The 23,634-nt window shown below is 34.0% G+C and overlaps 5 protein-coding genes across 9 annotated transcripts; 2 read left to right on the top strand and 3 right to left on the bottom strand.

Annotated features, from left to right (window-relative positions):
• Window positions 1-705: 705 nt before the first annotated feature.
• LOC136774793 (lisH domain-containing protein ARMC9-like) lies at window positions 706-4,198 on the bottom strand. Of its 4 annotated transcripts, none has more exons than XM_066729270.1 (11): window positions 4,067-4,198; window positions 3,899-3,975; window positions 3,472-3,823; window positions 3,245-3,394; window positions 2,920-3,168; window positions 2,554-2,865; window positions 2,353-2,480; window positions 2,187-2,271; window positions 1,894-2,105; window positions 1,038-1,111; window positions 706-935 (listed from the first exon to the last, which is right to left on the bottom strand). In XM_066729270.1, exons 2-11 carry the CDS (start codon window positions 3,907-3,909, stop codon window positions 901-903), a joined length of 1,608 nt encoding a protein of 535 aa, XP_066585367.1. In that variant the 5' UTR covers window positions 3,910-3,975; window positions 4,067-4,198; the 3' UTR covers window positions 706-900. The 4 variants fall into 4 exon arrangements, with proteins under 4 accessions (XP_066585367.1, XP_066585368.1, XP_066585365.1 ...); XM_066729271.1 differs by having other exon boundaries at window positions 3,899-3,948; window positions 4,067-4,188; XM_066729268.1 differs by lacking the exon at window positions 4,067-4,198 and having other exon boundaries at window positions 3,899-4,037.
• Window positions 4,199-6,294, top strand: LOC136774795 (alpha-ketoglutarate-dependent dioxygenase alkB homolog 6-like). 2 transcript variants are annotated; one of them, XM_066729275.1, is made up of 5 exons: window positions 4,199-4,306; window positions 4,665-4,841; window positions 4,914-5,021; window positions 5,100-5,198; window positions 5,271-6,294. In XM_066729275.1, the coding sequence occupies exons 2-5, from the start codon at window positions 4,725-4,727 to the stop codon at window positions 5,529-5,531; spliced, it is 585 nt and encodes a 194-aa protein (XP_066585372.1). In that variant the 5' UTR covers window positions 4,199-4,306; window positions 4,665-4,724; the 3' UTR covers window positions 5,532-6,294. The 2 variants fall into 2 exon arrangements, with proteins under 2 accessions (XP_066585372.1, XP_066585371.1); XM_066729274.1 differs by lacking the exon at window positions 4,199-4,306 and adding an exon at window positions 4,340-4,560.
• On the bottom strand, window positions 5,041-20,189 carry LOC136774794 (cingulin-like). The gene is made up of 7 exons (XM_066729273.1): window positions 19,105-20,189; window positions 18,914-18,994; window positions 17,250-17,785; window positions 15,608-15,871; window positions 6,623-7,049; window positions 6,319-6,547; window positions 5,041-5,397 (listed from the first exon to the last, which is right to left on the bottom strand). Exons 1-6 carry the CDS (start codon window positions 19,147-19,149, stop codon window positions 6,365-6,367), a joined length of 1,536 nt encoding a protein of 511 aa, XP_066585370.1. The 5' UTR covers window positions 19,150-20,189; the 3' UTR covers window positions 5,041-5,397; window positions 6,319-6,364.
• Window positions 7,356-22,364, top strand: LOC136774792 (uncharacterized). The gene is made up of 8 exons (XM_066729267.1): window positions 7,356-7,875; window positions 7,941-8,178; window positions 8,243-8,506; window positions 8,856-9,359; window positions 9,445-9,924; window positions 21,161-21,319; window positions 21,753-21,845; window positions 21,951-22,364. Exons 2-8 carry the CDS (start codon window positions 8,005-8,007, stop codon window positions 22,332-22,334), a joined length of 2,058 nt encoding a protein of 685 aa, XP_066585364.1. The 5' UTR covers window positions 7,356-7,875; window positions 7,941-8,004; the 3' UTR covers window positions 22,335-22,364.
• On the bottom strand, window positions 12,337-13,542 carry LOC136774796 (uncharacterized). The gene is made up of 2 exons (XM_066729276.1): window positions 13,146-13,542; window positions 12,337-13,032 (listed from the first exon to the last, which is right to left on the bottom strand). Exons 1-2 carry the CDS (start codon window positions 13,185-13,187, stop codon window positions 12,460-12,462), a joined length of 615 nt encoding a protein of 204 aa, XP_066585373.1. The 5' UTR covers window positions 13,188-13,542; the 3' UTR covers window positions 12,337-12,459.
• Window positions 22,365-23,634: the final 1,270 nt, after the last annotated feature.

Raw genomic sequence — 23,634 nt, 5'->3', positions numbered from 1 at the left:
TTATTCCTTTTGTATTATATTATGATTTGCTGGTTTTTTGCTAGCTACCCGTATTATACCCTTGCTCGAACTCGTTAATTTGCACTTTGATTGGATAGAACGGAGAAATGTTAATTCTTTCTCTCTCTCTCTTTCTCTCTTAGTTCTTTATACATACCTATATATGTATGCTGTCTAGGTGAGCCAATTACGCATGAATCAAAGCCGATGTCTCATCGTGAAAGTGAAAGCTGCAATTTCCGTCAACGCACTCTAATCAGATCTTGTTATCGCTTACATACATTGCATGTTGCTCCAAGCTGTTCCTGTACCCGTAAACCTATCATTTTAGATCGTTTTTATCGACTCATTGTCTCTCTTGAAAGACTTTAGATTTTCTATTTCGTTTATAGTGACATATACGCTATTAAAAATTCTTTATATATTTACAATAAGGCCAATCTCAAATATTAAAAATGCAGCCAAATTTCAGTTTAGAATGTTGAGTTTGAGGATAGATCTTTAAACCGAATTTGAAATTTATCGGATTCAAATAACGCATCGAATCGGAGCTGAATGATATTAGGTAGCCGCCGTAGCATCAGCGCTTATTCGAGCAGTGAATGAATCGGTTCAGTGAATGAACGAGGTCCGCGCATGTGCAATACTGCCTCTGCCCACTGCTACATTCCAGTTCTCCGTTCTACGTTACATTCTCATATCTCTTCGCGCCCTTGCCTTGCTTTGCTTGCAGGGGCCTCTTTCTGTGAAATCAACGAAATTCTTTCGTCTATAGGCTTTTATAATTTATTGACTAAAATATTGTACAGCTACGAAACAAGAATAATATTATTTTCTCGTATCTTTTGTTCCTTTTTTTCTGTTACAAAAACCACTTATAGAGTCCTCAGACAGCTTTTATTATAGCGATTCCATATCGTTAATTTTCTTCAGCTCTGCAAGAAAGATTTTTTTATAGTTTACTACTAATAGAAATATAAACATGTTTGTCTCCATTTCTTCATGTAAATTAGATTCAATATAAAATAGAGGGATACCTGTTGTTTCATTTATTATACAATTTTCATTCAATAGTGGAACATTGATCAATCCTGCATTTTCATTCAGCTGACTGCAATATAAAACATACATATATGTACAGGGTGTCCTATTTCAATTTATGCACTGTAATATATTTAAAAGTAATTATTCTGTAATAAAAAACGATATCACAAGAAAAAGTTTTTTAACTTAGGGAAGGAACAAAATGGTATCATTGATTGCATTTTAAAAGGTTATTTGATGGTTGCTCCAAGGGCTCCAAGGTCACCTTGAGTTTTTTAAATGGGAGCACTTATTTTTTATTGCGTTTTCTTGTGATCTATCTCAAGAGTCTTCCGAAATATTATTTCCACTTTTTCATTCAATCTAATTGTTTATGAGGTATTTCGACTTCGACCTGCATATAGCTGTGAGTTTGGCCGAAGTAGTGTGCATGACCGCTTCGCGTACATGCGCAAAATCGCTCACTTTACACATACTTTCAGATCGAAATATCTCATAAATGATTGGCTGAAATTAAAACATGAGAGGAGGGTCTTGTAAAGTTCTTGACATAAGTTACAAGAACATGTGATAAAAAATGAGTGTTACAACTTAAAAATCTCAAGGTATCCTTCAATATAGCCTTCAAATGACCTTTCAAGGTCAAAATAATAATACGAGCTTATGTACCCTTACAAGACAAACAACTTTTATTTGACATGTTTTTTAATGAATCAGTGTGTGTTTGCAAATATTTAAATGAATAAATTAAAATGGAGCGTCCTGTGTAATCAGATACTCAAGATTTTTAAATGACGTCTGTTGTAATTAAAATTACTGTAAAATTTCTAATTTTTCAATATGCTGTACATTTTGGTCTCACGAGTTGGGTCTGATCGCCGCCTCTCTTCTGCACAAAGAACTGGAGTTGACCTGGACTGCTTTTCAGCTTTTCTCTCTTTGCTCATTACGTTTGTTGCTGCATAACACGTTGCTAGCAAAGCTTCTCCATTCAGATCACCAATAAATTCTTTGACTGGATCATTTATCTCTATTTCGTTTTCCAATATATCTAATTCTTCCTATAACAGCAAAATTATTAGTATGTTGATATTAAATCATTTAAATCTTTTTTTTTTGGCTGTTTCGGTTTTATCAATTACATTATCGTCATCTATAATTTCTTCATCGTCTGCAACGTGAATAGAATCATTCCTGAAAGCTTTTAATATTTCCTCCAAGTTTGTCCTATATCGTTGACGTATCAAATGTTTAATATTAAGTTTCGAAAATCAATAAATACATTTTACTGGTAATATAGGATTTAACCTGATTTCTCCTGTTTTCTGTTTGCAATAATATTCCAATATAGATGCCAATTGTACTTTCTTTGCCTCTTCATTAATTATAGGATCAGATAGAAAATTATTCAATGCTCCATTCACATACATCAAGGCCTAATTTTTAGATAAAAATTTTGTTTTACCAGAAAGCTCATTAAATTCAATTGTTAAACGATTATTTACTTACAGTTTTGTTATTGATTTCGAGTAATTTGATTAAAGTCGTGATTAGTGATGGAGCAATAGTAGCTGCTCTCATTCTACCTTGTCTTTGTAATGAAAGATTCATTAATAAAGCTGTAGAGAAGTCTAGTCCATAATAGCTCATTTTATGATTTTTATAATGTAAATAATATATCAATAATTCTATCAAGCCTATTTCAATCATGTATAATCTTTGCTGTTTACGTAGGGACAATTTTTGTAACACTGCTATTATCATATCATTTGTGAAAGCATCTAATTGCTCATTCTTCTTATTATTTAAATAATCAAACGCCTGTAAAAAGTCATGTCAGGTTTGAACATAAAATTCGACCTATAAACGACATACCAGAGTTACAACTATTGGTCCACCAGACAAATAATCCCTTCCACATCTAAATGAAGCCAATGTATTTATCAGTCGTGCAGTACACTGCTGTAAAATGTAAGGTGCTTGTGCATTTTGTAGTTTAAATAATCCAGGCAATATTGATTTCCCACAGTCATTTGCAATTTGACCATGAAGTCCAAACAAATCATTTTTGATATATTCATGAATAACCTCGTCTGGGGTTTCTTCTCTTGCTTGTGTTATTTTCTGATAAAATATGAAATTGATTTATTCAATGATAAACTTATTTTTACAACTTCAAAATCAATTTATACTTTTTTACCCATCGCAATGATTGTAGCAATAAACACTTTATCTTCGTATTCCCATGTATTAAATGCAATTTAATTTTTCTATAATTAAGTAAATGAGGAGGAATAGGCAAACTATCCTTATTTTCTTTTTCATATCTTCCAACTTCATCTATTGCCAACTAAAAATTATTTCAAATGTAAATTAAGCAGTTGTATCAAACTTATTTTATTTACATATCTCATAAGCTATTCTTACTTGAGTATCATCCCGTATGTTCTTATTAAATAAATCTGGAAATATTTTCATACAGGCTTCTAATATTTCTTGCAGATTTACTTGTTTTCCTTTAGCAGAGTCCTCCAAAGTAGTTGTCAATTGTCCAGTAACTCGTATTAATTTATGATAATCTGTATGGAGTTTTAGGAATCTACACCTAAGTTTCTCATAATTATTGTGAGCATTGCATAAATGTGATTTTGTTGAAGCAATTTCCATATTGCTTTGATAGATTCTTTCATTGTAGCTTCTGATTAGTGAATTCCTTATGTCTTCCTCAAATGTATTATTTGGCATTATCTGAATATCAGAAGCTTCAGTCTGTGTACTTCTGTAATGAATAAAAAAATCCAGTGCTTTTTCATATGCATTCTGTGAATTCTCTAATAAATTCATATAAGCTTACTTTGTTTGCATTTTCCAAGGAATTACTTGAGCAAATTTTATTTAATACCACTGTAAAAAGATATGATCTGGTGAGTACTGCAACAATTATTTTGCTTTATAGTGTGTATCTAAACCATGTAAAATCTGACTAGATGAGAAAGTAGAGTTATGAATTAAGCATACTGACATATACTGATACTACAGGATACAAATAAGAATGCTATTAGAGCTGAGCTGCTGAACTGACATATTGATTTGTACCCATTTTCAAGAAAATTATCAGTGGTCGATAAAACTATGGCGGGGAGTATTCTAAAATCTTAAATAATGAAAAGAAAAAATCAAATTGATGAAAATGTGTTATCAGTCACTTTGAAATATTTTGCTTCATTTTGACAGATACCGTCTAGTCGGCCGTCCTCGAAACGTAAATATAACCATAAAGCTTGCTACCCATTTTCAGATGTTTCAGGTAACGCTAGGTAGTATAGGGTGGTATAGGGTAAACTGGTTTGGTAAACAGTACATTAGTACATACATATGTATAAATTGTTGGTAAACGTATAGCATCAAATTTTCTTAAAAATTTATTAAAAAAAAAACTAATCTTTTTATAAAAAAATTAAATTGTAAATAATGTGTCCAGCAAAATATGTTGATACAGAAAATATAATTCAAAAGGTTTTAACTTTTTTTATACAAACTTATTATATCTAAGGAAGGTTATATTTTTTGAAATGTTGAATGGTATTTTAATTAGTGCTTAAAATATTTCTTTAAAATAGATACCAGAACTGGCATACTATGTACCAAACTTTATTACTATTGCGGAAGAAGCAGAAATTATGAGGAATATAAATAAAACACCCCAACCAAAGTGGACACAATTGAGTCATCGTAGATTACAAAATTGGGGAGGAATACCACACCCAAATGGTATGATAGCAGAAGAAATACCAGATGTAAATGCAATTGACTCTTTTTCAATATATACAATCAGTTTAACATAATTCTATCATTTTAATGACTTTTAGTGGCTACAGAAATATGTAAACAAGGTGATAGCTAGTAAAACTTATCCAAAAGATATAATACCAAATCATGTCTTAATCAACGAATATTTACCAGGTCAGGGAATAATGGTATGTCAAAGTAAAAAAGTATAAATTACTATTTATTATTAAAGGAAAAAGGTACATAAGATCTATTGCATATTTTAGCCTCATACTGATGGGCCTCTCTTCCACCCTGTGGTTACAACAATTAGCTGTGGCTCACACACAGTTTTAAATCTTGTCAAACGATTGAATAATGAACAAGTAATCATGATTCTTATTGAAACTTGTATAAATTTAATTCCTTTTGTTATGTATCTTTCCTTTTAATTTCAGGAACATCAACAAGATATTGAATTCAGTTTCTTATTAGAACCACGTAGTCTCCTGGTCCTTCAAAAAGATTTATATCATAATTATTTACACTCTATTGCAGAGAGAAGGTCTGACATTCTTATCAAGTCTGTAATAAAAAATATAAACTTATGTGGACAGACATATGATGAAGGACAAGAACTTCAGCGGACAACAAGGCTATCATTAACTATTAGACATGTTCCAAAAACAAGTAAATTAACATTGAAAATTGGGAAATAAATATTTTTTAAGACTGCCTTATCCATGATTATCCCATAAAAATGTAAGATCATAAAATAAATGTACTTTAAGATGGCTATAGAAATTCTTAAAAAAATATATATATTTACATTACACCACCCTGTATTTTAAATATCCAACTTTTTATAGCCATCAAAAAGAGAAGCGGTCGGCTGCTTAGTTTTACAAGAAAGGATGTAAGAAATGGCTCATTTTTATCTTTACTTTTATGAGGACCGGTATAAATGTGAGTAATCCGTTACTCTTTTTGCATCTTTTTTTGTACTATTTCATAGGTGTACAGATTAAAGGCTATATTAATACAGTACCTATGAAAGCTCTTAAGATATGCTATAAGAGTATATAACTAAAAAATGAATGTGATAACATTTTAAGAGATTCAAGGTGATCTTTATGTCCTTCAAAATCCTACCCAAACTTAAACTAGCATCATCATTTAGTAGATTTTAAAAAGTTCTAAAAGATAGAAAATGAACCAATTTTTTCTAAGATTATGCTTGATTTTTGTCATATTCAGCCATAACTGGACTTTGATTAATCTGTATAATTAGTAAAACTCAAAAAAAGGAAGTGCTTGTAGATTCGTTTATCTGAATTATTTTGGTTTCAAAAACATACTTGAAATCAATAAAAAATCAATACTAAATTCAAGGTCTAATCAGGCAACATCCAAGGACTAAGATAAAATTTACTTTTTAAAAAGAGATCAACATATTTATTAATATTTTAGGTGAATTATCATCTAAAATTTATAAAATTAGCTTACACATAAGAACCTCATCCTTGTTGGATCTTGGCCAGTCAATGATTTTTTAAGAAGCATTTGTTTTGGATGTCACTTGTGCCTCTCCATCTTCAAAATTTTCAAGACTCACATCCATTATTTCATTATCAGAGGCATCTAACATTCCTTGTAAAGAATGTATGGAAGATATTAAGACATGAAACTGTTTTCTTCGCATTTCAAGTTTATGCTCCAGTTGTTGTGACTTTTCCTATGAATGAATTGTAATTGTCAAAAGGGAAGGTTTGACTTATCATAAATAATTACAATGTGTGCTTAAGATTACCTTTAAATTTCCTAATTCTTCCCGCAATGTAGCTAATTTTTTATCAGTCTCTAATCTGTTTGGTTGATCATTTATAACCTTTGCTAAAACATCATACTCTATCCTATTCTTTCTTACCCGTTTAGCATCATGTAATTCAGCCTTGGTTTTTTCTATATCTTTCTTTGCTGCCTCTATTTCAATTTCAATTTCTTTTGATAATTTATCATAATTCTTAAGTTCATCCTTGCTCATATTGGAGACAAGTTTGGATTTTTTTTGAGCAAACTCACACTGGGAGAGCTGTGATAACATTCGCTCATGCAGAGTATTATCAACCTCTGGATTATTTACCCACTTTATAAACGATTTCAAAAGCATATTAATCCTACGATCATCTCCCATGCCATCCCCATCAATGAGCAGCCTCCGCCGAATTACTTCTTCTGAAACGTCAATATTTATTAACAATTAAAAGTTTCTTGTATAAACACATTATTAGTACTTATTGAAAGGATATAACACACCATCAGACATTTTATAAAAAACCGTAATTCCCAGTAATTCCTACGTATGTATGTATACAACGGAGTACAGAGTATTTTCTAAAAGGTGGAACAAGAGATATTCGTATTAGTTGACTATAGTACCGGAAAGATTGAATCCGAGGCCGGATTGGTCATTATTGTATAGTGCCAATGTAAAATATTCCATTGCCAATAACTGAAAAAGAAAAAACATACCCGTTCGCCATTTTGAGAGGGGTATGTGGAAGTGTTACAATTTACATGCTAATTGTAAGCAGAAAAAGGTGTAAAATATAAAGATGTAAAAAATGGTGATGTTACTAAAGGAAAAATTATTAAATAATCAATGAAACGAAATAAGAATATTTAGTAACAGTGAATTGTAAAAATAAATATTAGATGCAGCTGCTGCTAGCTGCTATCTTCTCGAATCATTTTCGATGATGAAACCTCTAGCGGCGGCCCGTGAAAGTGCAAAAAATTTTAAATCTAAATTAATTCATCTCTCCTATGCTATATGGCGCCACTGTCAAAAATGATCAGAAGAAAAAAAATCGGATTTCGGCATAAATAGTAAATTAAGCGGTCGCCATATTGAGAAACGCGCTGAGGAGGACGCCGCGTTCTTATGATCGTTATGATATTTTATAATGTACCAAGGAGTTTCTCTTTTAGTTTAATTTCTCTTTTATATTTTTAATCGAATGTACACTCGAATTTCATTTTAAGTAGGAGTTCAACGAAAATGTGAGTAGGCTATTTTTTAATTTGTTTTTACGGTTAATTAGACTATTCTTATTTGTCATTTACAGGTTATATCAATCCTCATGGTTTGGTGTTTATCGTTCAATAATTTGACGGTTTATAACAAAAAATATGAATTTTTCTGGGAGCAACGGTATCCAGGGATCGCTCCCACAATTCTCTGAGATTACACCTAGGCCGAATTCCGTATCCACCTCTGATTTTACTAGCAATAATACTTTACAAATGCAAGGACAGCCCATCTATACATCCACTGCTGGATCCAGTCAAGCTAAACAATTATTGGTACAAAAGTTTTATTAATATTGAAATATTTCATAGTACATCCTTCCTATACTTATTTTCTTAGATCAATTCGCCGAACAAGTATCCTGGAGCAATACTTACTTGGCCAGATCCCAGTACATTAATGCAAATCTGTGAGAAACAAGGCATTCAAGCAATTAACATTCCAAATTATACTCAAAACAACACTGGGATTCTTGGTGTGCAACCAAATACATTGCCAGTTAGAATTTTACCTAGTGTTTACATGGCTTCTTCCTCACAGACAGATGCAACAAAGCAAGGTTCAACGCAGAAGGACGAAGAGAAGAGTGAATCATCTAATACGGTGAGAAGAATCATATAGAAGTTTCCTTTAATGTTGACATTTAGTATTCGTGTTATTTGGCTACATCGCAAGTTCAGTCATATTTTAAAGCTCTCATTGTTCATTGTTTTTTTAGTTTAGTAACTTGAATGGTTCATTACTATTGTCACTTTTTCTTATCTGATTTTAATTGGTAAAATTGATGCTATATCAAATCAACTAAATATGGCAATATTTAGTGGTGTAGTAAAATAACGTCAGATTCCAATATGCATATGTCGCCATTGGAGGAAAACCATGTACAGAAGCTTGGATTTATTTATTTGTTTGCGTAATAAAGTTAAACTTATATTTGTTATTTTTCCAACAGGAATCGCAGTCACAGCTACAGCATAGTGTAGCAATGGCTGAATATTTGCAAAAATTGCAAGCTACTACTTTACCTCTAACATTACAACAACTAATAAAGATGCAGGCTGAACAAGTTAAAAAGGAGAAATCGGAAGAAGAGAAGTCTGAGCAGCCTCAAAATAGCATTTTAAATATACCAAATGTTCCTGCTTTTAGAAATTCACAGCAACAAACTGGCAACCATTTTATGACTCCTGAAAATAATTTGATTGCTATTAATCCTAACGATTTGAATGCTCATCTAGAAAGCCCGCAAGAGAACGAGAGTGCCTCAAATTCGAAAGAGCAGCAAATACAAACGGATTCACCTAAAATTGAACGAAAAATGAAATTTAGAGCAAAGACTGGCGAGATAAAAATAACGGTAGCCTTGGATGGGTCTACGCTGTATTGTTGCCCCGAATGTAGTTTGGCTTTCGGAGAGAAAGCAGATATAGAGCAACATATACAGGCTCACATACAGGTACCTGTTAAATTATGTCATTATTGCTCTCGTTATTTCAGTTTTTTTTATTCGAAGCGTACTCTAAGATTATCTTTATTTGTAGGAACGAAAATATCAGTGTAAAGAATGCGGTGCTATGTTAAAGAGGAAAGAGCACTTGGATCAGCATATGCGTGGACACTCTGATGAAAGACCGTTTAAATGTCCGGTCTGCCAAAAAGCATTTAAACGAAATGAGCACCTAACGAGGCATTACGTTATTCACTCTGGAGACAAGAATTTCGCCTGTTCCGTCTGCAGAAAGGCATTCTCTAGGAAGGATCACTTGAACAAGCACACCCAAACTCATTTTGGAATAAGACGTAGCAAATCTAAGAAAGATTCTGTGTACTTGGACGCGAAGGATTCACTTGAGAAAATCATGGACGCCGCGACAACGCATAAACCGGATATGAGCATCCTGTTGAAGGATTCTACATTCGTTAAGCAGGATTCGGGTTTTCTCCAGCATATTCAAAATTTTCAGAAAGATCCGAATCTTCTGCATACTTTCTCGTCTTTCAAAGAGCAAGCGATGAAAGAAGTAAGTATATTGCAGCAACAAACTGTCAATATGAACGAGATCTTACCTCAAAATGCAAGGTATTTAATGCCATCTTAGTTATAAATTAAATTCATATAGTCTCCAAAGCAATAAATTCTTAGTAACAAAGGCTGTTCTTGAGGTGTGTTGTGAAAGGCTCAAAATGCGTGTGGCGTTAAGTTAAAAAGAAAAAGAATAAATAAAAAGAAAGTGAAGTGAGACAATTTTGGAAAGAATGAGACTGTTCCGAGTGTTTGAAGTACAACCGATGCTAAAACTGAAAGGGAATTGAACTGTATAAGATTGATTATCGCCGTTTTTATATAAAAATTGTGATGATGCATTCCATTGATTTTCTAGAGAATTTGATATAGAAAATTGTTAGGGTGCAAATAGTGTTTTATCCTTTGTATTTTTTGCTAATTATAGCAAGCTGATTATTAGCATGATTGTTTCCGTTTTATTTGGTTTTCTGCTAACACTTGAGTGTATCAAGCCTATCTTGTAATGGCATATTGTTGAAATTATGAAACTTTTCCTTGCAAGTATATTTTAGGCGGCTATTGTATACTCGTTTGATATTATGCGATATTAAATAAGTAATTTTTCTAACGATCTCTCGTTTATCGATAAGAAAAGGAAACAACCATACTGACTGAATCCTAATACCATATTTTCCAACAAAATTGATATACGCTCTTCTTAACATTAGCCAAATGCCATATATTAAAGTTTGCGGTAACTTTAACAAAATTGAATCAGTACATTCTATTCTAGTCTATAGTCCCATTTTCTTGTACGAATAAATGTGATTATTAAAGCGATAGTGCGTCTGGTCCGTTAGATGAATATGTTTCATTAGACTTGGTCTAGAACTTTTTATTAGGATTCACAGATTTTGCCTAAGTAGACAGTGCTGAATCATGTAAAGATAATATCAATTTTTAGATTGATAGTTAATTTTAAGAATCTATTTTTAATTATCTACGATAGTTACGTAAAAGAGTAGTTAGTTTATTGGTTACCGAATTGCGACGATACCTCTTTTTAGACTGTGTTTGTTCATTATTTTTGTTACACACACCACGATGTACAATCTAAAGAGATATTCCTGCGTGGATACCAATAATTCGTTGCTCTATTGAATGCCGCAACGAACGATGGATTCGCGTGTTTTTTAAACTGCAGGATAAATGATTGAAGTTTGGTAGAAAGCAGATTCAATGATAATTGATGTACACCTTTGGGCGCTTGGATATAGTCAATTTATAAATTTCACTTTGATTTTTATATTTTCAAATTGACAATAATTAAGCTGCCCCATTTCCACGACGTACAAAGGTTCCATGAGGTGATATATATCGATGAGATTAATTTCACCAAGTCGACAGAATTGCTCGAAGTACTGTAATCAATTTGTAAAAGATTGCTCGTAATTGAATCGAAGAACGAATAGATATGAATATTAAACAAAATGGACTTCCATCGCACGACTTTAGAATAATGTGATTTTAAAGAATCTTGAATGTAATTTCTACGTAATGTTGTAATAAGGATTAATTTTTATGTAGATAGCAGTTATATGTTGTGGATGCTGTAAAGATTCGCGAGCAGTCTTTTAAAACTGTTCCGCATCTCAATTTTTACTCGACGCGAATAAGATTTTATTCAGTATTGCGCAGGACACCATTACAGTTTGCGAAAGTCTATTTCAGCGAGGAACTTTGAAAGAATGGCACACTTTTATCGATAGATCCTTAAGTACCAAAGATTACCATTTTTCTGTCCTGCACTGTACTCTGTCTAATTCTCGTATGCTCTTTTTACGTACGCGTGTAACCACAGGAAAAACTATGCAGGCAAACAAATTGGGTTTTTAGCAACAAGAATCAAAGAGGTCAAGGTCGAGCTGTAAGGGGGATAGGATAGAATAATCGTTGACTAAAGCAACTTGATTGGTGGGAAATATTACAATATTGATATTGCACAGATAAATTAAGATCGAATACCTTGTTGTTAAAGATTCATTTGGTACGTGCGTATTAATTTTATAAACTTTTAAAGAATTGCACCTGCTGTTATGCAATTCCCGTACCACATTGGTACCACTTTACTTCCGTCGAAGCGACTGCGACTCTTAATCGATATTATTATAGATTTTTAAGGCGACGCATTGATAAAAGAAAAAAATTGTCAATATATACATTTACGACGCGATAATGAATGATACTCAGCAAATGATTGTTATTAAATAATATACCGATTGCCAAAAATATGAACAAAAGTGACACATATGTATTTTTCAGAGATATTTTTGAATAAAATATATGTAGCGATAGATGGCTCGGTTTTGTAGTAATTTTATTTATTATCTATATATATATATATATATATATATATATATAAGCGAGCTACATACTACATATACTATCATACAAAAAACTATGTACAAAAATCTGATTACGATGGTTATTGGTACCACTGATGATTTTCCAAGAAAAATTTGTCTAAAATTATAGCCAAAGGACCAAGTTTTCAATCAGTTTGATTAATCGCCTTGGAGAGTTTGGCATAAACGCCATAAGTGAAGCCCAAAAGGGAGCCAAACCAATCGATAAAGTGGCGTCCAAGAACGGCTGGTAATTGAAAAGTTGGTCCTCCGGGCATAATAATCTCCACATCGTTTGTATTCATTTCGTTCGCCTCGTCTTGCAATTCAAGGCTGCCCAATGGTGCTAGCGGCTCGATTTCGTCAAACCAATCCTTGGTAGTTGGATTTTCATCGATTCTCTCTTCATCCTCGGTGAATTTGACCTTGGTCCCAGGCACGTTATCAGCCTCTTTATCACCCACCACCGAGGCATCCTCCTGCTTCGACCAGATCGATTTCAACGCCTCCAAACCTGGATCAGCATTGTTCGCCAAAATTTTCTCCACGTTGCTGGTGTTGTCGACCTTGTGGAAGACAAAATTGTAGGTTGCTCGCAATTTTCCGAAGAGCTTGTCCAGTGGTCCAGTCTCGTTCAACTGTTGTCCGTAGGCTATTATCTCTTGAACGGGAAACAATTTTGTTATTTGCGGCTTTCCCTGAGTTTTCATCGAGAAAATCTGAAATATTTTGAGTGTTTTTTCTTCGTTAAATATATCTGTCAAGGTTGCAGGGATTTCAATGGGAATCTTTTTGGATTCTGCACTTTTTTTAGAAAACGATAAAAACTTACGCAGAGAAGGCACGTGGCTATGACCGCGGGATTATTTTTCATTTTTGGATGAATGGATCTTTGGCTCTTTTTCGATGGGATCAGCGATTTTTGAAACTTGAATTTTTTATGGTAGTAGTTCAATGATTTTTGAAATTCTTGAATTTTTTGTAGTAATTGCTGGATGAACGAATCTTTGGTTCTTTTTCAGTTGGATCAGCAATTTTTGAAATTCTTGAATTTTTTGTAGTTACTGCTGGATGAATAAATTTTTGACTTTTTTTCAGCAGGATCAGCGATTTTTGAAACTCTTAAATTTGTTGTCCAATAGCACCTCGGATGAACGAATCTTCGACGTTTTTTTCAACAGGATCAACGATTTTTTAAACTCTTTAATTTTTCTGTGATCGTAGCTGGTATCGTGGCGTTTGACTGGGAGTCCATCCGCTTTCGAGGGACGTTTATATACTATATATGCGAGAAGCAATGCAGTGGTGTAGAAAGAATTCATGGATAGATAATTTTTAACGATTTATCGCACGAAAGTTGAATAATTATTCTGGTCGACGCCTATGGATGAAGTACTGGGACGCAATTAGCCAATAGCATTTACAGTCGGTGCACGTATTATTGCTCATCGGACCTAGTCAGCTCCCACCTATTGTCCGAGTGGTCGTTCACCAAATTTCCAGCTTGTTTATTAACTTTGGACGCGCGACGTTTCTTCCATTGCCATTGGTAATATTAATCGAGTTCTGAACGTGTCGATGTAACAGGGATAAATCTCGTATCTTGGTGGAGTAGCTCGTATTTAGCAGTGTTCTCTAATTAACCATTTATTTATTGAAAAAATAATGTTGTTTGTCAGATAGAAAGATCAAAAAGAGATAATATATATATATATATACATGACGAGTGAGCGTGAAATTTAAATGGAACAAAATAGAGAAAAATAGAAGCGAAAAAAACGAAAGGAATAACTCGTATTCAGAAGTGTTCTCGAATTGACCATTTATTTATCGGCAAAATAACGCTGCTTTTCAGGTAGAAAGATCAAAAACAAATAAATTATATATATATATATATATATGACGACGAGTGAATGTGAAATTCAAATGGAATAAAATAGGGGAAAAAAGAGATAAAAGGAATATTTTGTAATTTTTGAGAAATGTTAGAATTAACGGGATCCCTCACGCCTACTTTATCGACAGTTCAAGTCAATAAACAATTCGTTTAATAAAAGTAAAATGCGAAGCAAATTGAACAATCGGGCGTTTGTAGGACAATGTGCCAGTCCTAAAGAGTCAAATGAACTTAGAAACACTGAAATTAGTTGAAAAATAACGCTGTACCATTGTGCCGCGTTCTTGAAAAGAGGTTACTTTTGGTTATTTCCACTTCAAGAACGCGGGACAGTGGTACAGCGTTATTTTTCAACTAATTTGAGTGTTTTTAAGCTCGATTGACTCGTTAGAATTGGCACCTTGTCATAAAGAAGCCCGTTTTTGCAATTTGCGTCGCATTTGAATTTTATTAAACTAATTGTTTATTGACTTGTACTGTCGGTAAAGCACGGGTGAGGGATCCCGTTAAGGTTGATCAACATTTGCCATTTGCAATGAAATATCGACTCGGTTGATTAATATAATTAAGAACACTTGACATTACCTGATTTTTTTCACGATAATAATAGAGAAGATTGAAATGCAGGGGTTTCTTGATAAAATTCTACGCGCTAACCTTTTAAATCTACGCAGCAGGGATAAATCTCATATTTTAATGAAATTATTCGTATTTAGCAGTGTTATCTAATTAACTATTTGTTTATCGAAAAAATAACGCCGTATTTCACGCAAAAAGATGAAAAGTAAATAAATTATATATACGTATGACGACTTTGTATGCAATTCGAATGGAATAAAATACAGAAAAATAGAAGTAAAAAGAGACGAAAGAATTATTTTGTAATATTTTAAAAATATAAAATTAAAATTCATGGACATTTACCATTTTTAAAAAAATATCCAGTCGATTGATTAATATAATTAAGTACACTTGACATTAACTGATATTTCTTTCCACGATAATAATACTCAAAATTAAAATACTACACTGTGTCCTAGTTAAAATTCAGTATGTAAATATTTTAAACCCATGCAGCAAGGTTAAATCTCATATTTTAATGGAATAACATCTTGTAAAATATTTGAAAAATACAGAATTAAAGTTGATCGACATTTGCCATTTGCAATAAAATATCGAATCCATTGATTAATATAATTAAATACACTTGACATTAGCTGATATTTCTTTCCACGATAATAATACACGAGATTAAGACAAAAAGTTTTCTTGATAAAAATCAGCGCGTGAATCTTAAAGGAAGAATCCTTCTGAGATCCTTCGTTAATTGGCTGGCAGGATCGTCAAGGTCACGCAAGACGATCATAGTTTTATTGCTGGCTTCGTCCCGCGTCAATTCGTTCCTTTCGACGATCTTGTCGAGGAGGGTTTTCAACTGAGGACCGATTCCACCCTCGCTGGATGATTCCAGTGCTAACAAAACCTCGTCGGAGTATCCTGCAAACTTTCCAAATCCTTGCTTCCTTGCGTCTTTGCTGAGGGAGTCGTAGAGACCGGCTAGTTGCTGAAGAGAACCACTTGCGGGGATATTGGCACGTTTCAAGTAGTTGGATAAGCTGGGCCTTGGTACTTGGGTCACTTTCTCACCCAGAAGATTAAATCTGTAACGAAGAACAAAATGTATAAGATCCGAGTGACGATGGTTAGTCTTCTTCAGGGTTGCTTGTATCATTTTTTTAACAATCGTTTATTCGTATATGAATAAATGTTTTTAGGTATAAGGGTGATCGTAATTATTTATAACGCGCGTTAATTGTAACGTTTAAATTTGTGACTCCGTCCGTTAATGAAATTTAAAATTATTTAGTCACTTTCTCACCCAGAAGATTAAATCTGTAACGAAGAACAAAATGTATAAGATCCGAGTGACGATGGTCAGACTTCTTCAGGGTTGCTTGTATCATTTTTTTAACAATCCTTTATTCGTATATGAATAAATGTTTTTAGGTATAAGGGTGATCGTAATTATTTATAACGCGCGTTAATTGTAACGTTTAAATTTGTGACTCCGTCCGTTAATGAAATTTAAAATTATTTAGTCACTTTCTCACCCAGAAGATTAAATCTGTAACGAAGGACAAAATGTATAAGATCCGAGTGACGATGGTCAGACTTCTTCAGGGTTGCTTGTATCATTTTTTTAACAATCGTTTATTCGTATATGAATAAATGTTTCTATAGGTATAAGGAAGACCGGAATCAATTGTAACATTTAAATCTGTGACTCCCATCCGTTAATGTAATTTAAAATCGTTAATATCTTTCTTCAATATTACGAGACACTGCAGTTGCAATATATAATTTAACTTTGCCAACGCTAAGTCATTATTTCTACAAATGATAAAATAAATGCAAGTGAAGAAGTTGGTTAATCCTCTTCAGGGTTGCTTAGATCATTTTCTTAAAATTCGTTTCTTCGAATAAACAGAGATATTTCCAAGTGTAGAGAAGACCGAAATCGATTGTAACATTTAAATTTGTGACTCCATCCTTAATGTAATTTAAAATCGTTTAGTATCTTTCTTCAATACTATATATATACAAGACACTGCAATTGCAATATATAATTTAACTTTGCCAATGCTAAATTATGATTTTTACAAATGAGAAAATTAATACAAGTGAGGTTCATTAGTCTTCTTCAGGGTTGCTTATATCATTTTCTTAAAATTCGTTTATTTGAATAAACAAATATTTCCAGGTATAGGGTAGAGCGGGATCAATTGAGCCGTGGGGTAAGTTGATCAACAATGTTATTCGTACGAATTTCTAAAAATAAAACAACAAAAATGTTTGTATTTGAAGCTTATACTAATTTTCTTCAAATACCAAAAATTTTGCTGCTTTATTTGTAGAATTCGCATGAATAACATTGTTGATCAACTTATTCCACAGTTCAACCGACCCCACTCTACTCTCTCTCTCTCTCTCTCTCTATCTATATATATAAGAGGAGAAAATTCTCGTGTGTTTACATACCTGTTCTCTTCCTCCTGGTCCTCGATAGATTCCGCTTTATCCGAATTCTCGTACATCTCTCGAGCTGGATCTTGCGTGATTGTCGTCGTTTGAACGATTCCATAAATTTCCTCGACGACGCTATCGACGGTTGCGTCATTTTTTTCGCAGTTCTTTATCTGCTCTGGTTTCTTGATCTCCACTGGTACCTTGTTCTTCTCTGGTTCCTTCATCTTTTCTGGTTCTTTATTCTTCTCTGGTTCCTTAATCTGTTCTGGCTTCTTAGTCTGTTCCGGTTCCTTCATTATTTCTGGCTCCTTGGTAACCGTAGGATTGGTGCTCGTAGCAAGGACCGCATCACTGGTTTCCGGCGTCCCATGGGCCCCTTCCGGTTGCTCGTGCGTCGTCTCGGGAGTCGCATAATTCGCTTCCGGCGTTTCCTCGTTCACCTCGGATTCCTCGCTGTGCTCCTCCTCCACCACCGGAGACACGCTGGTCGTCGTCATATTCTCCTGAGCTTGCAGCACCTTCAGTTGCTCGACACCGTAGAAAATCACCTGAACATTTATATTCCGCTCTATGAATTTTCTCAAGCTCGTTGCATATGCAATTTCATGCTAATTTTATAGAAATAATAATGCTACGTACCAGAGTCCGTCACTTGAAACGTCCACGAGACATGCATGGCATGTAATAACGAATATTTTAGTTTGTCATTAAAAATGGTAAATTTTGCAAAAGATTTCTCTGAGTGTAAATAACGAGTGGTTTGGAAGTCATTGCAAACATTGCATATCTCTTATGTATATATATATATATATATATATATATTTACGAAAATACAATGAAGTTTTATCAACCAAATGTTTCAAGTAACGAACTCAAATTGACCTAAAACCCTGAGAGAATAAAAGCTTCTTGTAAAATTCTTCACATTAATCCTTTTATAAAGTATTATTATTTCCATTGAAATTTCTCTTAAACTTTCGTCTTTCCTTTATTATTATTTTAATCCTTTACTGATCTAGGTCAATATAAACAGACTCGTGTGTCCAAGGCACAAATCTCGTATACATATACACTATAATAAAAGGTTCTAGCAATAATTCTCCCCCCCCCCCCCCCCCCCAGGGTTTTCGAGTTGTCATCGCCTTACGAAATAGCTTAATGAAACATCCACGAAACATGAACGGAATGTAATAACGAATATTTAAGTTTAACGTTAAAAATAGTAAATTTTGCTAAAGGTTTTTCTAAGAACAAATAACAAAAGGCTTGAAAGTTCTTCATCAAATTTTAAATATATATATATATAGGAAAATACAACGACGCTATACCAATCAAATGTTTCAAATGGCGAACCGAAAATGACTAAAATTCTTGCACGAGTAAAAGCCTTGAATCTGCAGAGTGATCGAGAGGAAAGTCTTGTACATTTTTTGCATTAATCCTTCTTTAACAGAATCATTATTTCCATTGAAATTGCTCGCATACACAAACCCCCGTCTTTCCTTTATTATTATTTTTATATTAATCGTTCACCGATCTATATAGGCCAATAAAAAGAGACGCGTGTGCTTCAAGGTAAAACTTGTATATATGTACAAACTATAAAAAAGACATCCACCAATAATTAGCCCTCCAGGGTTTTCGGGTCGTCTTACGAAATAGCCTGAATACTATACCTGCATGGCAGCTGGAAGATACGAATTGGAATAGACGGGTGTAGCGAATGCTGGTGGTTTCCTAACAGCCGCGCCGCTAATCTGTCAAATTGAATGAGTTTGGTTTTTGTGATTAAGAAGAGGACCCATGTTGCACTGTGTAGTAATTTTTTTCCAGTCACTCTCCCTAGAGAAAAATTATTATAATTTACCAGTGAAGAACACAAGCAGAGGACCAGAATCCTGCAAAGGGCCATCGTGGATGTTCGCCAAGAAGACTGTTCTCCAGCACGAAGAGAAGAAGAGGCCGCAGGCGCACGAATTAAAAAATTTGCAGATTTTTAATTAACCCGCGGATGTTCTCCAATAAGATTGTTCTCCAATGCGAAGAAAAGAAGAAGCCAATGGCGCGCGTAAATTGCACAACTTGCGGATTTTCAAACTCGTTGACGTTCTCCAACACGAAGCGAAGAAGAGGACGCAGGCGCACGAATTACAAAATTTGCAGATTTTCAACTTAACTCGCGGATGTTCTCCAAGAAGATTGTTCTCCACCGCGAAGAAAAGAAGAGGACAATGGCGCGCGTAAATTGCACAACTTGCGGATTTTCAAACTCGCTGGCGTTCTCCAGCAAGAAGAGGAGAAAAGGTTGCTGGCGCGCGTAAATTGCACAATTTATGGATTTTCAAACTAGTTCATTGACGTTCTCCAAGAAGATGGTTCTCCAGCACGAAGACCAGAAGAAACCCCTCGCTCGTAGGAATGACGCAATTTCCGGATTTCCAAATTAACTCGCTGACGTTCTCTAGTGCGAAGACCGGAAGAATCCCCTCGTTCGTGCGACTAGCACAATCTTCGGATTTCCAAAATGGCTGACGGACGTTCTTCAAGAAGAAGGTTCTCCAGCACAAAAACCAGGAAAAATACCCTCGCTCGCGCTAATAGCACAATCTTCGGATTTCCAAAATGGCTGACGGACGTTCTCCAAGAAGCAGGTTCTCCAGCGCGAAGACCAGAAGAATAATCCCCTAGGGCTCGCGCGAACGGCACAATTTGCGGATTTTCAAATTAACTCGCGAACGTTCGTCTACGAGGACAGTCGGAACGAAACTGGTTTCGAAAAGTTTCCTCTGCTAACGGTTCCTCCCTGCCAGTAAACTATACGTTAGCACTAAGTCTATATATACGGAACGTTCGCTGGCGTCTTAATTCCATTCGGTTCTGCCCGGAACCATTCCGCACCGATCGCACCGATGTACCGTAGTCGATTCGAAGTAAGCCAATAACCGTGCGACGTGACGCTTGAGCTTACCAAATTAACATACGCACAAACACACATACACACACACATGTACACAGACTTTGCATAGGAATCAACGCAATTGAAATTGTGTATTCACGGACCACGCAGCTTTTCGTCGATCTACCCCTTCCAGCAGGACTCACCTGGACGTTTAAGGGGGGGGGGGGGGAGATAAAAGGACAAGAATCGAGAAAAGGTCCTTGCCTCGATCCAAACACCAGTTTCAAGGCGAGTCACTCCTACTTGCTCCTCATAGGTTTCCTAAGAATAAAATGCCTGACCGGTTTTCAAATCGTTCGGTCTCCTTATTGCTGATGCTTCTTCGAAATTCACACTCGAGGAAATCAAGGAAATCTCTTCTTTCCTCTTCGCGAACTACTTATATTAATATTTATATATGCGAGTATATCAGAAACAGCGATAATTAAGACGCGAGCCTACCAAGACGGTTTTACTACCGTAATAGAATTTATGTTTATGGTTTTTTTTGAGTAACGAGAGTCGAGTAACTCATATAGATGCTCGTGCATGTATTATCTATATAACAATTGTATAAGATCAGTGGTATGTGGGTGCCCCTATGCGCGATACCTCGAAAACTCTCGTGTGTAACTCAATAAGCTTCACCAATCGTATAAAAAGACTTCTCTCGAAAATTCTTGCGCATTTCAGTACAAGTGCCTCTTCTTCGTCGATCTATATATGTATATATAAATATATATATATATATATTTATATATATATGCAGATATATTAGTTATTGTAGTAGAAGAATAATTTTTGGGAATCTCCACTGCAAAATGTTGCGAAATTTATTTGTGATTTTGCTACTAATGGTAATATATATATACATAGTATTTTATGTGGATATAAAAAAAATTGATATATATATATATATATATATATATTTGAAATGTGCACCCAATCCAACTGATTATAAATCGCTTTTCTTCTATATCGACAGATGGGCGTTTTGTCGCAGCAGATCAATGACGATGCCAACGATAAAACTAAGGAACGCGAGTCGGCGAACTCGCCAATACCTAGCAGTCCTGCTAAAAAACCACCTCCTTCCTTATCGGTACTGAATAAAACATCAATCACAACAATCAATAAGACACCAGTAAGTATACGATTATATAATGTATATTTTTTTATATAATTAAAAATTAACGTAAAATTATAAAATCTCTTAAAAAATTAGCTTTATATCTATGAAAAAAAAAGTGGCGATTACATAAAATTACTAGCAAAAATAGTGTCCTAGTATTAAACAATATTACTAAATAATTCCTTTACTAAAATAAACAAAAAATATCAAAGTAAATTTTCTATGAAAGAAATTTACTAAACACTTACTAGAATTACAAAAATTCCTAATTAAAAAACGTAATTAAATCAATTTTATAGTCAGGTAGTATTATTAATTCTAATAAAAGATGATAATATGAATTAATCCAGGTTAAATACAAAATAGTGTAAACTTTTGACTTTGATTATTCATCTAAAAAAATATTTAGAAAATTAATTAACGTGAAATTATAATAATAACGAAGGTGTCACTACCAACGGGAATTGTCAATTCTGCTCATCCTCCTGTCCTCTCGATACCAAATGAAAAACCAGATTCAACAATCACTAAGAAACCAGTAAGCAAACAATTATTTATATATCATGTAATTATTATTTTTATACGATTAAACATTAATATTAAATTATAATATATACATCTATATATATATATATATATACAGGATTCGCAGAAAGACCCATCAACCACCCCAACAAAGAACAACCCTGCATTATCCTGGCTGCTATCGCCATTCGGCCAAAAACTGCAAATAAAACCACAAATCTTGTTCAAAGATCGTTTGGGCCAGCTGAGAGACGCACTGCTGAAGTTTGGAGGAAACGATCGTGATACAGCCAGTGGCAAACAATTACCGAACGTTGGTAATGGCCTGTTACACGTTACAGGACCAAACGATTCTGGGTTTTACACCAACAGACTGGAACCAGCTGGATTTTTCGGTGGAAATGGATGGTTCGCCAATAAAGGAGGAATTCTCGGTGGTCCTGGAGCTATTCTCTCCACCGGAAGTGTCCTCACCGACTACCCATCCGCTTACAAACGATAAATCTCCGAAATAGATTTTTTCTACCAAACAAAGTACAACCTTCAATAAATCTTATATTATTATAAACTTCTTTGCTGCTCTCAGCTTTTTTACTTTTAACTCTCTTTTATTATAAGACATATATATATAAACACGCGCTTCGTGCGTCTATGGGTCAGCAAGCTTCGTTGCACGTTTCCATAATAGAACCAAAGGTTACGTCGTGATATTCATCACGACCTTTCCAGATCTCTGAAAATCATGTAGGAAAATTTCTCTCGAGTTCCAAGAGTTACCAGGATGCTTTCTGTAATGCTCGGTTGTATATACAGTGTTATTTGTGAAGTGTATGGGATTGGAGGATTTTTTGGTGCATTTGATAATTTGGTTGTGATGGAGAATATTCATTGCAAGTGAAATTGAAGGTCATTCGAAGAAGATGGGATTTATAGAATATTAGATTTTATGCTAGGTACTCTATCTATATTGTATTAACTGAAACTCTGACACACAGTGTTATTTGTAAAGTGCATAGGATGAGACGATTTTTAGTTGTATTTAATAATGGCTGTGTGATGAAGAATATTTACTGCGAGCAACATTGAAGCTGATTCAAAGAAGATGGGATTTATAGAATATTATTAGATTTTATGCTGGGTACTCTGTCTACTTTATATTAACTCATACTTTAACACAATATTATATATAAAACATTCAAAGACATAAGCATTCTTAATAGTATTTAATAACGACAACAACGAAGAATATTTACCACAAGAAAAATTGAAACTAACTCAAAGATGAGATCTATGAAATATTACTACATTCTATAATTTGTACTCTATCTGCATTACATTAACTAAAACTTTAACACAATATTATATATAAAACATCCAGATACATAACAATTCTTAATTAAATATCAAGAGACACGGTAGAGTCTTGACGTCGAGTACATATAAAAGTAGATAAAGACATGTCTATACCGCCATCGAGGCACTAGTGCATTAGTCTCTTACACAGCATAATAATAACAACAACGAAGAATATTTACCACAATCAAAATAGAAGCTAATTCAAAGAAGATATAATTTATACAATATTGTTAGATTCCATGCAGTTCACTCTATCTTCATTATATTCACTAATACTTTAACACACAGTATTATTAGTAAAATGTATAGGATGTGACAATTCTTCGTTATATATAATAACGACAACAACGAAGAATATTTTCCACAATGAAAATAGAAGCTAATTGAAAGAAGATATAATTTATAGAATATCGTTAGACTCTGTGCAGTGTACTCTATCTATAGTA

The sequence above is a fragment of the Prorops nasuta genome, unplaced genomic scaffold (genome assembly GCF_024137725.1).
Source record: "Prorops nasuta isolate Cenicafe-Biocafe unplaced genomic scaffold, Cenicafe_Pnas_1.2 PNAS00007, whole genome shotgun sequence".
Classification (NCBI taxonomy): Eukaryota; Metazoa; Arthropoda; class Insecta; order Hymenoptera; family Bethylidae; genus Prorops; species Prorops nasuta.
This window is presented reverse-complemented; position numbering and strand designations above follow the sequence as displayed.

Coding starts and splice junctions, on each gene's coding strand:
- LOC136774794 (XM_066729273.1), bottom strand. CDS start 19,149: ATGGCCCTTTGCAGGATTCTGGTCCTCTGCTTGTGTTCTTCACTG. Junction 15,872..17,249: donor GACCAGGAGGAAGAGAACAG/GTATGTAAACAC, acceptor TCTTCGTTACAG/ATTTAATCTTCTGGGTGAGA. Junction 7,050..15,607: donor AAGATCGTCGAAAGGAACGA/ATTGACGCGGGA, acceptor TATTGACGTTTC/AGAAGAAGTAATTCGGCGGA.
- LOC136774796 (XM_066729276.1), bottom strand. CDS start 13,187: ATGAAAAATAATCCCGCGGTCATAGCCACGTGCCTTCTCTGC. Junction 13,033..13,145: donor TAGCCACGTGCCTTCTCTGC/GTAAGTTTTTAT, acceptor AAAATATTTCAG/ATTTTCTCGATGAAAACTCA.
- LOC136774795 (XM_066729274.1), top strand. CDS start 4,516: ATGTGTCCAGCAAAATATGTTGATACAGAAAATATAATTCAAAAG. Junction 4,561..4,664: donor CAGAAAATATAATTCAAAAG/GTTTTAACTTTT, acceptor TCTTTAAAATAG/ATACCAGAACTGGCATACTA. Junction 4,842..4,913: donor TAGCAGAAGAAATACCAGAT/GTAAATGCAATT, acceptor AATGACTTTTAG/TGGCTACAGAAATATGTAAA.
- LOC136774792 (XM_066729267.1), top strand. CDS start 8,005: ATGAATTTTTCTGGGAGCAACGGTATCCAGGGATCGCTCCCACAATTC. Junction 8,507..8,855: donor AGAGTGAATCATCTAATACG/GTGAGAAGAATC, acceptor TTTTTCCAACAG/GAATCGCAGTCACAGCTACA. Junction 9,360..9,444: donor ATATACAGGCTCACATACAG/GTACCTGTTAAA, acceptor CTTTATTTGTAG/GAACGAAAATATCAGTGTAA.
- LOC136774793 (XM_066729270.1), bottom strand. Junction 3,169..3,244: donor TGCTACAATCATTGCGATGG/GTAAAAAAGTAT, acceptor ATATTTTATCAG/AAAATAACACAAGCAAGAGA. Junction 2,272..2,352: donor CAGAAAACAGGAGAAATCAG/GTTAAATCCTAT, acceptor TCAACGATATAG/GACAAACTTGGAGGAAATAT.